This window comes from Populus trichocarpa, chromosome 15 (genome assembly GCF_000002775.5).
Source record: "Populus trichocarpa isolate Nisqually-1 chromosome 15, P.trichocarpa_v4.1, whole genome shotgun sequence".
Lineage (NCBI taxonomy): Eukaryota > Viridiplantae > Streptophyta > Magnoliopsida > Malpighiales > Salicaceae > Populus > Populus trichocarpa.
Window position 1 is genome coordinate 4,251,695 of NC_037299.2, and position 18,671 is coordinate 4,270,365.

The 18,671-nt window shown below is 33.8% G+C and overlaps 1 protein-coding gene and 2 long non-coding RNA genes across 3 annotated transcripts; 2 read left to right on the top strand and 1 right to left on the bottom strand.

Moving 5' to 3' along the window:
* Positions 1–978: 978 nt before the first annotated feature.
* On the bottom strand, positions 979–9,455 carry LOC7475654 (disease resistance protein RUN1). The gene is made up of 6 exons (XM_024586298.2): positions 8,828–9,455; positions 6,853–7,960; positions 3,961–4,476; positions 2,086–3,660; positions 1,410–1,993; positions 979–1,325 (listed from the first exon to the last, which is right to left on the bottom strand). The coding sequence occupies exons 1-5, from the start codon at positions 9,307–9,309 to the stop codon at positions 1,466–1,468; spliced, it is 4,209 nt and encodes a 1,402-aa protein (XP_024442066.1). The 5' UTR covers positions 9,310–9,455; the 3' UTR covers positions 979–1,325; positions 1,410–1,465.
* A 5,191-nt stretch (positions 9,456–14,646) lies between these two features.
* LOC127904391 (uncharacterized) lies at positions 14,647–15,313 on the top strand. The gene is made up of 2 exons (XR_008057522.1): positions 14,647–14,896; positions 15,009–15,313. It is a non-coding gene; the product is annotated as an uncharacterized LOC127904391 (long non-coding RNA).
* A 770-nt stretch (positions 15,314–16,083) lies between these two features.
* Positions 16,084–18,668, top strand: LOC112324389 (uncharacterized). The gene is made up of 2 exons (XR_002978242.2): positions 16,084–16,149; positions 16,430–18,668. It is a non-coding gene; the product is annotated as an uncharacterized LOC112324389 (long non-coding RNA).
* Positions 18,669–18,671: the final 3 nt, after the last annotated feature.

Sequence of the window (18,671 nt, forward strand, 5' to 3'; positions counted from 1 at the left end):
TTTTTTATAGTATTAACCTTGCAAAAAAATTTAATTTTTGTTGTTGCTGAGTTTTCTAGATGTTGTTATTGCTTGGTTTTTTATTTATTTATTTATTCAATTTCATCTTATTTAAATTTATTCTTATTAAATTTGTTAATATGTTAATGTATTTGCTTGTAAGAAATGTTAACACCTTTTTGTTAATTTGAGGTGATTATATTTCCGAGATATATGTTCTTTTTAATTGGATTAAAAATATATTTGTGTACATTTATAAAGAAAAAACAGAAGGCTTAAACCCAACAAAATTTTGTTAAAACCCAATTTAATATAGGTTCATTAAAAAAACCTAAAATGTCCATTTTTGTTGTGCTAGGTTTATGGTTTTTACACCAAAAATATTTATCTTGACCATACCAATCCGGTTCAGTTTGAATTGATTTTTGGTTTAGTCTAGGTTATTTTCCCTAAATTTAGCATATCCTAATTTGGTTTGAATTTTTTATTTAAATCAGACCAAACTGGATTATGAATGCTCCTATAAGCATTTGTTTCAGTTAACTTGATTTGATAAATATAAATATATATAAATCAACATGCCGTGCAAGATAACTACAATCCCATGTAGGGTATGCATCATAAAAAATAATTGAGACAAGAAACTTTAAGTTTGGGACTCAATTATGGATTTTCTAAAAACATATTATATTTGTATATGATAAAGTAATTGAAATCCTACTCAATATTTGATCATTAAAATTTAACTGATTTAGAAGAAGTATAAAGGAAAAGGAAAGAAGATAATGATGAATGAACTAAAACAATTTGTTCTAATCTATCTATATAATAAAAAGATTGATTTTGAATGAAAGACAATGGTATTTCTTATTCAAAAATGGATAATTGAGAAATAAACCAGAAACAATAATAATAATTATAGAAATTGAAATGATAGCACTAAATATTAAACAAACAAACAAGACGAGTCCACACACATAAACAAATTAACTAAATAAAAACAATAACACTTACATTAAACAAATATCAATAAATAAATATCTTGTTTTAAAAAATAGTTTAAAAACTAAATTATTTTTCCGTCTACCATTTAAAACATAAATGAAATTAAATAAGATCTTGGCATGGACAACAAACACATATAATCCATAATCTAATTCCCGAGGAAATCAACATTCTATGTCGAGAAGCAGAGAAGCTCTTTTGGCTTTATAAGTTGTCGCCCAGTACGTAACCAAGGCCTGTCTAGCATCCTCCAAGCCATACGTAACACCTTTCCTTTGAGTCAAAATCCCATTCCCATCCTCGAAAGGATCTTCGAGATGCTGCATGTTCACAAAAAAGGTACAGGCTTTAGATCAGCTAAAAGCATATGAGAAGGAAGTAAAGAAGCAACTTAAATCGCATACTTGATGAACTGCTATATCATTCATTCCCTTCAATATCTTCATTTTGCTTTTCAACTTCAACAAACTTGGCTATCTTCCTCGTACGAATTGAAAAAATTGGCCAGTTTTTGTGATACAGATTGCTGACTTTCATCCAAGGATTCTTCATTTCCACCATAATCATCGTCATTTTCATAAACCAAATGAATTCCACATTTCTTCAGCTCGACCCCTTCAATCACAGGTGGTTTTCGCTTTCTTACCTGTATCTCAGATCCATCTTTCAGCATTAAAACCAATGGATTGAAATGTGAATATCGGCATAAGTGGATATGATCTTCATGAGTCTTTGGTATTCCCTGTAAGTACAATGTGGTGCTGAAAATAGGTTTATTCTGATCCAGTAGATTGACCTGAATGTCTGGTACAACTGGCAAATATCTCAACTGCTCTGGTATCTGACGGTCGAGAGAGACAACGACACCTATAATCACAGCTTTGATTTCACGGTTTCTTCGCTCTGAAAATTTTACATCTTCTTGAGAAAACCAATCTGGGATTTTGCTCCCAGGCATGCTTAGGTTGCGTATATTCCTCAAGCAAACCTAGAATAATAATGAAAAAGAAAGAAAGAAAAAAGTAAGAGGCAAAACCTTGTTACTCTAAAACTGGCACATATAGGTACAAGATAGAGAACCTTGGATAGCCTTCTCTTTACTTTCAAGGAGCATGCCTTGCAATTGCTCATATATAACCGTTTCAAGGATTTCAAGCATTCAATGCCAGGAATATCCACCACTTTCTCGCAATTTGTCATGTTCAGCAACGTTAAGCTTCCCAAGTTTGAAACATCCGACATAGTTTCCAATGCAAAGCAGTTGGAAACATCCACTTCTACTAAGCTTGAGGGAAGCGGAGGGAGAGACTCAAGTTCTTCGCAGTGGGGCAAGTGAAGCTTCCTTAGAAGAGAAAGGCCACATAAACTAGATGGAAGACTGCTGAAATTGTTATGGCCAAGATCCACCATCTCTAATGATGACAGTTTCTCAAAATCGTCAGGAATTTTACCTGATATTCTCCAAGCACGGGCATTTAGTTCTTTTAGCAAGGATAGCTCGAAGAAGGAACTTGGGAGGACAACCAATTGCTCCTGTGTGCTGGGAGATTCAAGTGGCTCTTTTCCCATTTTCAATATCATTAAGTTAGAGAGCTTTCCAAAACTTTCAGGTAGTACTGTAACAGCTGTCTTCTCCATTAACAAGTGGCATAAAGACTTCAACTTCCCAATAGAAACTGGAAGCTTTTGGAGCTTTCTACACTGATGTAATCTCAACATCACAAGGTTTTCCAGCATCCCAAAGGATTCAGGCAACTCATTAATATTACAACCAAACAAGTTTAAGGTAGTAAGACTCAACATGCTCCCAATTGATTCTGGCAAAGAACTAAGAGATGTACACTTCCTCATGTAAAGCTTCTCAATCATTTTCAAACCACCAATCTGCTCTGGAAGATGTGAGATTGATGTCTCATCTAGCTCAAGTTCGCTAATAGAAGCTAGTCCTCCAATGGAATCAGGTAATTTGCTCAGGGACCGACACCCTCCAGCTGATAATATTTTTAAATAAGGTAATGAACCGATTGCAGGAGGTAATTCCTTGATTGCACTGCTATTGATGGAAACTTCGGTCAATAACTGGAGATTGCCAACAGATTCAGGAATCGCAGTAAGTGATTGACACCACATCAAACTTAGTTTCTCAAGGTTTGACAAAGATCCGACAGAATCAGGCAGTTCTTCTACTGCAGATTGATTGAGAGAAAGTTCCTTCAGAGAACTCAGGTTTCCCAAGTGTTTTGGCAGCCTTTTGATGAATTGGCATCCATTCAAACTAAGCTTCTCCAGTTTTGTAAGGCGGAAAATAGATTCGGGCAGCACTGATATAGCAGTTTTATCAACAAGAAGTTGTTTTAAGGAATACATGCTGCCTATTTCCTGTGGCAAGTCTTTCAAGTTTGGACAGTTAGAGAGATTGAGGTTCTGAAGAACTTTTAGCCCAGATACATCACTTGGAAATTCAACAAGGTTTGAGCAATCATTCAAGTTCAACTGAAGTAATGTCCTTGCATTCCCCACTGATTTGTGAACCTTAGTTAGCCGAACGCAACCCTGGAGATTAAGTTTTTCCAAGGTTTTACATCCAGATAAATCAGGACAAGCCACGAGATTATAGCAACCGTGAAGATCCATAACCATCAAGTTCTTGGCCACCTACAAAGATGAATTTTAAGTAGCAAACATGAGTTACTAAGAGGAAAACGACATCATTTTCCACAAGGGACAGATTGCAAATACTAGAATGAATTCAAATGAATTGTGATGATGACACTATCCCACATCGGTTAGGAGAGGAGGTCTTGGTTGTTTATAAGCACAAGGTTCAACCATTCCCTGGTTATTTTATAAGCACAAGGTTCAATCTCCCTTTGGCATGATTGAAACAGGGAGACCTGAGTAGTTATTTAGCATTTTCTTTTAAGCCATTATATGTACTAGATAAACAAATCATACCTTGTTACTGGTCCAACCCCAAACTCGTTCAATTCCACTCTCCGAAAGATCAAGCACAGCTAGCTCATGAGGAGCATAATCAGAAGGAAGATTTTTCATAGGACAATTTTTCCACTGAAGCCACTTCAGGCCAGCAGGAAAATTCTTGAACTTCCCTTGCAGTTTTGCATGATTGATTTGCAGCAGTCTTAGATTAACCATTGATTTAAAGCCTTCAGTGTCAAGTATCATCTCTCCCTCCTCTTGTCCTTGTCGAAGAAAAATGTTACACTTTTCAATCAAGTACGCAAGTGCTGAACACGGATTCAGTGCTCTAACCCAAGAAATCCATTGAGTTCTCGTATATTTCTTCTTTTCTTCTCCCTCTTGTCCTCGTCGAAGAAAAATCTTACACTTTTCAATCAAGTACGCAAGTGCTGAACAAGGATTCAGTGCTCTAACCCAAGAAATGCGTCGAGTTCTCGTATATTTCTTCTTTTCGAAGTCGAAAACTATACCTTGTACACTTTCTGTGCCCTGTTGACAGTCATTAAAGGAAGACATTCCAGAATAAGATTGGAAACAAAGATTCAGATCCTCTCATGTTTCTTTTAGAATTTAAATTGGATGAACATGATTTGATTCATAAAAAATAATAATAACTCAACTTTTTATTATTTTATTGCTCTCGCCTAATCATAATTACTGAATTCAAAATCAAACATAAAAAATCCTAATCCGACATTTTATAGTACTGTAACGAAAAAAAGAGCACAAACAATCTAGGAAAATAAAAATTAAACACCTTAAAGTTTGCGAAGAATCACATATTTTTCCCGATTGAATCACTTGGAAACAAAATCCATACTCATCTCTCAGATTTCAGAAGATTCTTTATCGATAGGTTTTATCGATAATACATATATATAGAATGACTAATATTACTTATCAAAAATATAATATTAATATTTAGAATGTTCTATCAAAAGTGGTTAAGGTTAAGGTCAAAAGTGGTTAGAATGCTCTATCAAAAGATATAATATTGTACTAATATTACTTATCAAAATATTATATTAATATTTAGAATGCTCTCACTACAATATTTAACAGTTTTATCAACGGAATTTTTCCGTCAGCGTAAAACACATATTCCATTAGTAATAATTTACCAATAAAATCACCGACAGAAATGCTCCATCGATGAATCTTTCATCAGTAATTTTTTATCCGTTGGTAATAAAAAAAATATTATTACTGACGAAACAGACACGTAAAAAAAAATTACCGCTTCATTCCATCGGTATATCCCTCGGTAATAATATTTTTTATTACCAACGGATTTATCAAGGGATATACCGACGGAAATTCCATCGGTAATTCCGTCGGTAATTATTTAAAAACATTTAAAAAAATTCATTTTATAAAATTATAAAATAATTAAATTAACATAAAATCAACACTCTATAATATATACTCAAAATGCTTGGAAAAAAGAATAATAAAATCAACTCAAAAAAATTTGCAACAAATAAGTAAAATGAAAAGATAAATTCAACTAAAAAAATTCATATGAAAAAATGAAGTTGCAATTGCTAAAAATTTAAAAATCCTATAAATAAATCAACTAAAAATTGATCTCGTATGAAAAAAAAAATCTCACAACAACATTTATACAATTATTAAGAACAAAAACAATTAAAAATAAAATAAAAATAAATATATTGAAAAAAATCATGAAAAAAGAAGAAAAAAGAAAAATCTTACCTTAATATAGTTGCAAGTGAAGCTAAGGAGAGAGAAAAAATTTCGTAAAGCATATTAATTAAAAACAAAACTAAGAGAATAAAAGAAGAAAGAAGAAGACATACCCTAGTATGGAGGAGAAGAGAAGGAGATGAGGAGAGAAGAGAAGAGAAAGAAATAGATATTGATGTTTTTTACATATAGTGAAGAAGAAGAAGTAGAAGAAGAAGAATAATAAGAAATGAGTATGTCTCTTATGAAATTAGGGGATTCAGGCTTTTTATTGGGGCGCATTAGCGACGGATTTACCAACGGATAATTAAATATTAATAATATTTAATTATCCATTGGTAATATTTAATTTAAATTTTTAATTTTGTAAAAAATTTTCAGAAACCGCTAACAATTACTAATGATTTTTCAATCCATCGGTGATTCCGTCTGTAATATTTAGATGAAAATTTTAAATTAATTGCATTTTTTCAGAAAACCATCAAATAACACTGACGACTTTTCAATCCATCGATGATTTTGTCCGTAGAGAACAACAATTAATAGTGCAATTAGAAAGTGAACAGTTCTGGAGCTCTCTGGAAAATACCGACGGAAAATTCCGTCGGTGATTCCCTTTGTAATTGACATAATAAACAGTGTTCACAATTTACCAACGAATTTACCAACGGATTTTACCGATGGAATAAATTCCATCGGTAATTCCGTTAGTAAAAATAACACGTCATCATGTTTTTTTGCTTTGTTTTAATTATTTTTCCCCACTGTAATCCCTTCGGTATATATCAAGGGAATATTTTTGTTGGTAAAATCTCTTGGAAATTTACCGACGGAAATACTCCTTTAGTATTTCCGTTTATATTTATTGATTTTCTGGTAGTGTCTATCAAAAGTGGTTAAGGTTAAACAATTATTTAAAACATAGAATATATTGATAAGAAAATACATAATATACTCATGGACTGGTATAATTAAGCTTCGAAAGTCAAAACCGGGAATCAAACCCCTAAAACTTCAGCCTAGGAACCTATCAGTCTTACCATCATCTGATCTACTTATGTGGGGGTAAATTCTCAACCTTTAGTTATATATTGAGCTTTTAAAAACTATGAAAAAAAAAAGAGGATGAATGTGTATGTATAAAGTAATGAGGTGCACCTTCTTGCGCATCAGCGTTGACATGATTTCACCGCGATCCCATAGCCTGCTACGCCCTCCGGGATCTGCAAGGTTTTCATGTTGAACAATTTGTCTTCCCATGTCTCTGAGTTGATCATGCATCCATAATTCATCGTCTTCACGAATCTTAATGAGACATTTTGATGTCAGAACTCTGATGACTGTCTCAGCACTAAAGCCACAACCCTTCAAAATATCAATTGCTTCCTCTCTTTTCATTCCCATTTTAAAAAACAAACAAGCAATATCAAGGAAGACATGCTTTCCATCTTCATCCAACTCATCATAACTTATTCGTAACACATCCTGAAGATTATGTGGCCTTATTCGTTGCAGTTTTTTCAGGGCATCTTCCCATCTATTTAACCCTCTCTCATTAAACAAAGTAGAACCAAACACTTCCAAAGCCAGAGGCAGTCCTCCTGTGAGTGACACAATCTCCTTGGATATATTCATGTATTCTTCTGTGGGTTTATCTTTTCTTAGTGCATGATAACTAAAAAGTTGTAAGGCTTCCGGGTCACCTAACTCTCTAACCTCGTAAAATTCATTGACAAGGTGTTCAGCTAGAACAGCTTTGTTTCTTGTTGTAACAATAACTCGACTTCCTTCACCGAACCAGCTTCTATTCCCTACTAGTGCATTCAGTTCGCTTACATCATCCACATCATCTAAGACAATTAGTACCCGCTTCTCATGAACCAGCATTTTGATTGCGGCAACACCTTTATCAATATTATTTACAAGAGGCCAATTTGGGGAAAGATCACCAAGAAGTTTGTTCTGCAGTTTTACTAGACCACCATCTTCTTTAGAAATATCTTTAACGTTGAAGATGAAACTACGACTCTCAAAATGACCAACAAGTTTATTGAAGAGAGCTGTGGCAAGAGTTGTTTTACCGATCCCGCCCATACCATGAAGTCCCAGAACTTGAACGCGATTTGATTTATCATCTATGAACCTCTTCTTTAAGTCTTCTACACGGGAATCCAGTCCAACGGTATAAGTAGCTATACCCACCGGGGTTTTTCTCAATTCTGTCATAACCCTATTCCCCAAACGCCGAATCAACTGATCTTCTGATCTGTAATAAAATAATATATAAAGCTTTGGTAAGGTGAACAATTAGCAGAGTTGGCTGTGTTTTCCTACAAAAATGATAACTCTACATAATTGCAATGATAGGATCCTTGGCCATGATAGTAAATCCCATGAGTTGCTGCTTAAAACTGGAATTCTCTTTAACGCTATTGGAAATCCCAGGTTCCACCCAAAAGTTGTAAGTTGCAACAGGCTTCGGCCTTCCTTGTAAAGACCAATTAACTAGCTAATGTGAATCCATTATTAAAGCTCACTTTCGACATGAATGAAGCTCATTAAAGCTCTTTCTTTTTGCTTAGTTTTTTTTTTAGTGAAAACGATCATGCGTGCGTGCTTTTATTAATAGAAGATATCTAAAGATACAAAGAAAAGAACTCTAGGGAAATGGTCGAGTTATAGCATTAATTCGGTTTGTGGGACATGTTTATAAAGAAACTCATTTGCATGTTTATGAAATTTAAGAAGCAAAACAACTTGTATAATTTCATGTAATAAACTTATTTCATATGTAATTAAAAACACTATTTTTATTAAATAAAATTCAATAAGAATTTAACAATAACATGAATATGAATAGCTTAAAATTAAGACGTAATAACATTTATGAAAATCAATGAGATACTCTAAGTTTATGAAAACTTTTATGATAGTGTACAAATTTTCCATTAAACATTAAAATGATGGAAAAGAAACCAGTTTTATACAAGTTTTTTTTTGTCCTTCACTATACTTTAATATATAATTTAAGTCTAGATTGTTTAATGCCTTAGTAAGCCCCTGCCCCTGCCCCTGCCCCACCCCCAAGAACAACAAAAAGACCAAAGAGAAGGGTGTGAAAGAAATACATCACCTGGTGTCAAAAACGAAACCAGAAATACCACCAACTTTATACATGGCTTCTCTCCACTTGCCCACCTTCTCCTCCCCAAACCTCTCCATGTGATTCATAAAATCTTGTTCGAGAGGACCCTTCTGTCTCCTAACATGGGATGGATCAACTTGGTAGAACACAGGCAGGATCAGCCTCCTCAACTCGCATATTCTAGCTAGCTCCTCAAGACACCAATGAGAGTTGGCATACCTTGGTGAAAGAATAATGATCGATAAGGCTGAATCTTCAATGGCCTCCATCAGAGTTGGAGCAATCTCGTCTCCCTGAGTCATTCCAGAGTCATCTAAGAAGACTCTGATGTCTTGCTTGCTTAATGAATCGTAGAGGTTTTTGGTGAAGCCGTGGCGGGTGTCTTCTCCACGAAAACTTAAGAACACATCCCACTGGAGTCTGAGAGCTGCCGGAGATGATGAAACCATCAGGCTATGGGGCATGGCCATTTGGTTCTTTGTTTTCTTTTCTTTTCCTTTCTTTTTCTTTACTTTTATCTTCGTTGTGTGGTGATGTTGCCGGTTGCTTTATACTTCTGTCACTGCTTGCACGCGGGGTGTTTATTCAATGTCATACGAAGCAAGGTTTTCTTTTCTTTTTTTCTTTTTTTCTTTTTTGTGGTATATATGGTTTGATTGGGAGTGCCCGAACAGCACGACTTAAAGGGAAAAAAAAGTATAGAGACACACAAAAGAAAGGTATCTCTTTTTTCATTCTTTGACTGAAGTCCATTAAATCTACTTGACTAGTAATTGCAAAGGACAAGAATAGCTCGTCAAGGAGGTGACTCAGGCCTAACTTGAAACGACATACCCTGCCAACTGCACCACAAATTGCCGATAGGAAAAGTGTTTTTATAAAAATAAATTATTTTTTATATATTAATATTAAAAATAAATTTAAAAAATATTATTTTAATATATTATTAGATAGAAACCATTCAAAAAAGTTAAAAATAAATTGATATAAAACTAATCCTATAATACATGAACCAAAAAACCAAAATTATAATTCTTCGATTATAACAAATCAATAAGTTGAAGTATAATACTAACCCTATTCATACTATTTAAAAAATCATAAAAAAAAGCTAGAATAACAATAAAAGAATTCTAATAAAATAAAAAAAAATTCCTAAACCAACAAGAAAAATAATGTAATTCCCACATAGTATCTTCTTAAGCTTTATTGTAAAGTCTTCTTAAAATCTGATTGCCATGAAATTTTAGCCCTACAAAAAAATCAGCCTTTAAAATCTTATAGGAAACTGTTAGCATGATCCAAATATCATATTAAAAGTTATGCTTGTTAGTATAAAACCATACATTATAAAAAAATAAGTTCAAAATTACCTCTTCTTGTCCAATCTGCAAGCTACCAACTTGGTATCTTTGAAAATTAAGTATTTCTTGAAAGCAAAATTCCGAAGCTATTAACCCTTACTGTTTTTCAAAAATAAGACTTTTAATATTGCTAAAATTGCTGAAATCTTTCCTTGAGAAGAAAGATTGTGGTTGTGTAAAGAGTCCTTGCAAAATAAAGATTGTTTCCTAATTTATCTTCTTATGAAGTAAAGAATCATTGCAAAATAAGGATTCCACGTATCATTAAATCCTTTTCTTGTAATAATACACAAATCATATGGTAAATGGTTTTTTTTTTACTTTCTTTATTTGCTGGTAGATTTCAAATCTTACTTCAAACATGTTATTCTCTCATGTGTGGATGAGTTATTATGCTTATAATCTATTGATGTAAAGCTTATGATGTCTAGCTTTCAACCCAACTAAAATTAAAGAAAACTGCCACCTGTAACTCTAGATGTGACCCAAAAAGTATACAAAAGTTTAGTTTGATAGGTTTGCGACTTTTTAACCCACGCATCTTGACTTAACCTTTTAAGTTTCTCTTTTAGTTTTAGAACTTGTAATAGACTCAATTGATACTTCTAATGAATCATTTGATAATGGTTGTTGATTTTCATCATTCCTCATCTTCTCAAAGGGATTTATCCTCGAACAATAAGAACACCATATAGACAATGTGTCTGCATAATCCTTTAACAAAGAATCATCAACACTATTTTGTACAGGCTTGTTAGTATAAAAAAAAACATTATTTATAACACTCTCTTTTGCATAAAAGCTCTCATGCTTCTTTATTTTCCCCTCATAATCATTCTTGATTCTTTATAATAATAATATTTATTATAAATTTAATAATATTTATAACATTAATAATAATATTTAACTTCTCTGCCCAAGTTTTTATATTTTTTAATGTTTTTTTTTAATATATGGTATTTCTTTGATGGTAATAATATATATTTTTTTCAATTTACTAATGATAAGAATAAATAATAATAATAACAATAATTTTTATTATTATTATTATTATTCTTAATTGTACCCTTCAAATCAAATCTATTATTATTTTTCAATATTAATAATATTTTTTTCAAATTTATTAATTATTATATTAGTAATATTAATTATACTCAAAATAATAATATTGATAATACAAATAATAGTATTTTTAATATTAATTATAATAAAAATAATATTATTTATAAGACAAATAATAATAATTTTAATATTAATACTTTTAATATTAATACAGTGGAGCGGGCCTGCAGTTTTATCATGCCCCACCAAACAGTGTAGTGCATAATGAAATCACTCACAGTTTGCAATGCTACAATGTCAAATAGTGCAATTCACAGTAAAAGCACTCACAATCCATAATAACTCCCGCTATATCTTTTTAGTTATAGTTAATACTAGTTAGGTGGCCCGTGCTACGTCGCGGGCTCACCTTTAACTTCCAAAAAATATTGGGAGCAGGATCCAAGTCTATTTAGGTCCTACCAGGCTAGGTCCTAAGCATTTTAATATTAATACAGGGGAGCGGGTCTGCAGCCTTAACATGCCCCACCAAACATTGTAGTCCATAGTGAAATCACTCACAGTTTGCAACGCTACAATGTCAAATAGTGTAATCCACAGTAAAAGCACTCACAGTCCATAATAACTCCCGCTAGATCTTTTTAGTTATAGTTAATACTAGTTAGGTGGCCCGCGCTACGCCGCGGGCTCACCTTTAACTTCCAAAAAATATTGGGAGCAGGACCCAAGCCTATTTAAATCCTACCAGGCTAGGTCCTAAGCATATTTGGGTCCTGCTGCGGCCAGGACCCAAGGGTATTTTGGGTCATGCCCAACCTAGCCCAAGCTGCACCCAAGAGGAAGCAAACCAAGCGTTAGGTGGCGCTGTGCTGATGACTTGGGGTGGTGCTACCCAAGCACCACGTGGCGCTTGGTATGCCCGCTGCCAAGACCCAATTCTATTTTGGGTCTTGCCCTATCAGGCCCAAAGCTAGCTTTGGGCCATGCTTGTGAGTGTCCAAGTCAAACCGCCACCTGGCACTTGGACTACAGCCAAGAGGAAGCAGCCCAAGCGCCATGTAGCGCTTGAGCTGCACCCAAGAGGAAGCAGACCAAGCGCCAGGTGGTGTTGTGCTGAGGGCTTGGGGTGGTGCTGCCCAAGCGTCATGTGGTGCTTGGTCTGCCCACGGCCAGGATCCAATTCTATTTTAGGACCTGCCCTACCCTGCCAAGCCCAAGGCTAGCCTTGGGCCATGCCTGTGAGTGCCCAAACCAAAGCGCCACCTAGCGCTTGGATTGCAGCCAAGAGGAAGCAGCCCAAACGCTACGTGGTGCTTGGGTTATCTGGCCTTAGAGGGAACCCAAGTGCCACGTATGCCAACGTGGTTTTTTTCTTAGTAATAGCAGTTTTAAAAAATTTATTAATAATGCGACAATTAGCACATAAACTTAAAAAAATATATGAATTAATAATACAAAAAAATTGGATGAAATAACATATTTTGGTCCTCTGCTGGCTTGAGGAGGAATGTTCATTGGTAGGGACTTGAACTACTACCAATAGTCCCTATAAAAATTTTAAAAAAAATATTTGAAGTTTTAATATTTATATGAAAAAAATTAAAAAATAATAAATATAAATATAAATTATATATTATAAATAATAAAACTTAAAAGATTTTTTCAAAAGATTTTTTATCCAATATTGAAAATATATTATATTATTGTTTTAAGTTGAAGTATTTAAACCCAAAAAAAAAAATTATTTCACATTAAAAAAACATAACTTTTTTTTTGTGAACATAGAGTATATATACTAAAGGGTTTCGAATCTCATATTAAAAAAATAAAATATTCTTCTAGTATTTATTTAGTGAACTTTGAAAAGAGTTAATAACCAACTAAAAAATATAAAAAAAAAAGAGGTATCTGGTTAGGAGAAAAAAACACATTTGAAGAAAAAAATGGTCTTTACCAGGTTTTGCTGGGCCCGGGCAACTAGACAGGTCGACCGGGTTTGATCTTTTTTTGCTCTTGCCAGTCTTTCACCTTATCCAGATCGATCCAGCTACCGGGTCAACTAGATTCCAAGCCGGGCCAATCCAGGTTTAATAACTTTGGATAAATGTGAGTAAATACCTATGACACAAAATTGGAGAGTGGTATCTATGCAAAAAAATTAATTATATGTTGTATTTGTAAAATGGGACATTTCTAAAGTTTATATGCTTTTTAAACACAATATTGCTTTTTTTAAGTGTGTTATTTAAAAAAAAAATCAAATGTTATTATTATGCTAAATTCTTTTAATTACTATGCTAATTTGTTTTTTTAAATCCCATCTTCGATATGCACAAACCGAAAACTGTCCACCCTTTTTAGTTCTTAACTAGCTTTGATACCCGCGCGATGCTGCGGGTTATTTTTTTTTATAAAAAATATTTTAAAAAATAAAAATTGAAAAATCTTGGATTTTTCTGCAAAGTTATACCTAAGAATCTTGGGTGGCTGTAACGTCTGACCAAAGAGTAATATTTATAATATTAATAATAAAATTAAACTTACATGACCCAGTAACACCAGACCCAAGAATATTGGATGTGGGTCTGGCTATAAGGTCGTGTAATAAAAGTGTGATAATTAAATAGAGTAATTAAAAAAAACAAAGAAAAAAAATCAACAGAAAGAAAAAAACTAATGAAGAAAAAGAAAAAAAATTGAATTAAACATGTGGGGGAAACATTGCAACCAAACAAAAATCATGCAAGGGAAAGACTGTAGTAATCCATAATTTTTTTTTTCTTTTTGAAAAAAGCTACAAAGTTAAGTTTTCAACCAGCTTAATATAGAAAAAAAACTGAGATTCGTGTAATGAAAATATGATAACTAAATTAAATTTTTTTTTTACATTAACAAACTAAATTAAACAAAAAAATATTCATTGAAAGAAAAAAAAACACAAAGAAAAAGGCAAAAAAAAAACTCATAGGGAAAATGAAAAAAAAGAAAAAAGAAAAAAAAACACAACAAAAAAATCAAGTGTTTCACTGTGTGCACAGCGATACATTATATGTAAAAAAACAAAAGAAACAAAAGCGAGGAAAAAAAAACAAAATTACTACAGTGAAAAACCTATGCGTTAAAAAAAAATGTAAAAAAAACAAAAAGAAAAAAACTGCTATAGAAAAACAAAACCAAAAACAAAAAAAAAGCAAGAAAGAAAATGAAAAAAAACTGAAAAAAAAAGAAAAAAAAAACTGAAAAAAAAACGAAAAAACACTGTCCCTAAAAAAAAAAAAAAAAAATTTAGCTACAGTGAATTTCCTACGCTTTTTAGTATATTACTTAATTAATAAGCAATTTCCATAAATAGGGCCCCCTCCTTTATTTTGAGTCCTTTGGCAAGAATATCAATAATGGCTATCATTTCTACTCATCTCTCTTCCTTCCTATCATGTATGAGATAATCCAATCATAATAATCCACAGGCACAGTACCTGCAAAGCTTTTATTGCAGATGACAACAGCATTTCAAGAAGGTGGATTACAAAACCGTAGTGGATCTTTCCTTCACAAGGATCATCTAGGCAAAAGCAATGTTCCAGCGTTAGCAACTGCAGGGGATCAAGATCTCATCTGTCCTCCAGAAGCTGTACACGGCAGTTCGTTATTTCATTTGGTTTACATGCACCTCTAATTGGCTTTAAATCTCAAGTAATTCTCTTAACATTTCTTTTCTGGCTATGATGATGGCAATGGAGCAGAGACGGCAAAGGTCATTCCAAAGCATTTGCATGCTTACAGACAGGGGCGGAGGAGCATAGAAGACTGAGGTGGGCTGTAGCCTAGGTAGAAAAATAAATCTTAAAAAAATGTAATATTCCATTTTATAAGTATAGCTTTTTTATTTATCTTTTTCCAAATCCATATATGTAAATATTCCCTCTGCATTATTTCTTATTAGCCTCGTACCTTTTCATTGGGCTTCTTAGCCTTTGGCATCCCATTAATTTCTCTTCTTACTCGTTGAATAAATCTCTAGGATTTTATTTCCGGAGAAAAGAACCCATTTTATATATATCCCAATTTATATGTATTTGATTGATAGAAAAACACGAAAAAATTTAATTTTTAAAAAAATAAAATTAAAAAAATTATGTTTGGGAGTGTGGTTGCGGTTGCTTTTTAAAGTATTTTTTCATGCTGAAATATATCAAAATGATGTTTTTTTATTTTTTAAAAATCATTTTTGAAATCAACGCATCAAAACGATCTAAAACATACCAAAAATTTTAATTTTTAGCAAAAAAAAATGAATTTTTGGGGATCACGGTTTGCACCGCGTTCCCAAACGCTCTTTACTCTTTAGCCCCATCTCATAGCAGCAAATAAATACTCAATCAACTATGAGGAGTGTAGTCTAATTGGTCAGGCTCTAGGTTTGTTCTCTGAAGATCACTAGTTCGAATCTCACAAACATCAATACTACTAAAGGTTTATATGGTCGTTAACTTCAGAACCCGTGAGATTAGTCGGGGTACACGTGAGCTGACCCGGATATCCACGTTAATAAAAATAAATGAATAAATACTCAATCGAACTTCATGATATTTCACGCACTTACCACATCTTTTGCCACCTGCTTAACTCCCATCGGTATGGAGTATGGTTTCTTAGCTCATCCTTCGATTTATAATGCGAAATTTTCATGCATCATTAGTGAAGTGATGAAAAACAAAATGCCTGAAACCATAGCGTCTATTCAATGATGGATATTAAAAAATAATTTATGTTTATTTGTTCGTAGCCCAGGATAAAAAAAATTCCCGGCTCCGCCCTTGCTTACAGAGTTTTTGGACAGCCAAATGGTCCGCATTGTGCTCACTATAATCCAGTGGGACGTTGGTATGAGTTAATTTGAAGTAAAAAATGCAGCATTCCTTCTTGGTGTAATTTCAGAAAATATATACATGGAATAATCTCCGGGAATGACTGATCCTGCATATCCAAAGCATGTGTGCAAGCTTCAAAAAGCTTTTTATAGCCTCAAACAAGCACCTCTTGCTTGGTTTGATCGATTTAGTATTTTTCTTTTTAAATATGGTTTTTTTTTTTAATCTAGCCAACCCTTCCCTATTTATTTTTCACTCTAACCCTGGCACATTAATTCTTTTTCTTTATGTAGATGATATCCTGCTGACAAGTTCCTCCATAACACTAGTGTCATCCTTTATTCAACTCTTGAGCACAGAATTCAAGATGAAAGACTGGGGCATATTCATCACTTTCTTGACATTGAAATATCACAAACATCGACTGGTCTACACTTGTCCCAATCTCATTATGCTCTTACTATCCTGGAAGAGACAAAATGGTCGACTACAAGCCTATGAGCACATCTCTTGAAGCTAAAACCAAGACCTCATCAAACAATGTCTTGCTAGAAGATTGAAGTTATTACATAGGACTGATTGGAGCTTGACAGTACCTAACACTCACGAGACCAGATCTCTCATTCAATGTGAATTATGCTTCACATTTCATGCATGCCCCCACAATTATATATTTAAAATTGTTCAGAGAATCTTAAGATATGTCAAAGGCACAATTGACTTGGGTATGTATTTTACTGCAAATACAACACTTGATCTTTGTGCTTTCTCCTATGTCGATTGAGCGGGGTGTCTCACCACAAAACAATCCGCCATAAGATGATGTATACATTTCTAGGAGAAAATCTCATCTCATGGTGTGCAAACAAATAGCCTATGATCTCTCGATCAAGCACCAAAGTGGAATATCGAGCAATGACAAATACAGCAGTAGAACTCACATGGATGTCATTTATCCTTAAAGATCTCCACATTCCACTGGCATCTACACCAACTCTCTACTGCAATAACATAAGTGCTCTTCACATGACAATAAATCAGTGTTTCATGCTCACAACAAACACATCGAGTTGAATTATCATTTTGTGCGCGAACAAGTTGCACTTAGACATCTCATCACTCAACATATCTCCACTATAGAACAAGTAGCAGACCTCTTCATCAAACCAATATCAAAGGCAGCATTCAGTAATTTTCGAACCGAACTCAGCCTCCAACCCCGGCACAATTTGAGGGAGGGTATTGGCACAACCTAGCATCTTGGCATGAATTGTGGGACTCAAAGATGTGATAAGGATGAACATAACTATCGAAGTGATAAGGCTGAAAACTCCCACAATCCATGTTACAGTAGTGGAGAGACGTTAAAGGATGAAGATGTATCGATGGCAACAACTTCAACCCGAAATGATAGTTCAACCAGCTAAGGAAATTTCAACGAATTGATTGAGCAAATCTTGGATTCAAAACAAGGCATATCTTGGAGCATTCTGGAAATCCTGGACTCATAACAGAGCATATCTTGGAATATTAATACAGCTTTAATGTAATTAGTATTCCTGGAAATCTTGCACTCATCCTGGCAGAGCATATTGTAGAGATTTAATGTCTTTACCCCAGCCTGTTTGTGTTTAAATAGAGGACGTGGTCCTTAGTATATGGTATTGCAAAAGGAACTAAAGTAAAGTATAATTACTTCTTTAGCTGTGTTAACGATTAGAAAAGGCAGACTTGCTCATCCCATTCTTCCTCCTGTTCTTCTAGTTCTTTTTTGTGCTCACTGTGATCTGGTGGGAGGTTGGTATGAGTTAATCTTATACTTCTTTTTGGATGTTCTAGGTATTATTTACAGTATGGGAATTAATATTAAGTATTCACAAGCAAAAAAAGAAGGTTGTGTATAGAAAAGATGTGTAGCTAACAGGAATTGAATGGTGAAATGCTTCTTATTACCAAGATAGTTTTGCTGCCCTTTGTCAAATGCTCTGTTTTATTTCCCTTCTATCCGTTCATACTTCATACAAAGCCCCTTGTATGCAAAAAGTAACAAGTCAATGATCATGCAAATAGAGTTTTGCTGAAAAAAGCGGAAGCATCGTGGTATGATCATTTACACCATGCAGGTTTATCCACAAATCTAATGTGTACAGGAATGGTTTGTAGCTTCCGTACTCGACTGCCCTGAGCAGCTGAAGATGGTAGAGATTCCACCTCAACAAATCTGCCTCCCATGGTACCTTTGCCCCAGGATTTCTATCTGCCTCTCATGGTACCCTTGCCCTAGGATTTCTTTTTGCATGGTCAACAAGTTATGGTTCACGGTTCACCTCCTATCAGATACTGAAGCAAAAGTATCAAACTGCAGATCTCTCGCAAGAAAGTCTTTACTTCCTCAGTTGTTTGTCATCATTCCTCTGCTTCACAAGAATGATCCTCTTCACCAATAAGAAGCCTTGGCTTCAATTAAATTACGACTCAAAAGAGCTTATAACCTCACTGTGTTTAAATTGAGAGAAATCGGTCTGATGCTTTTAT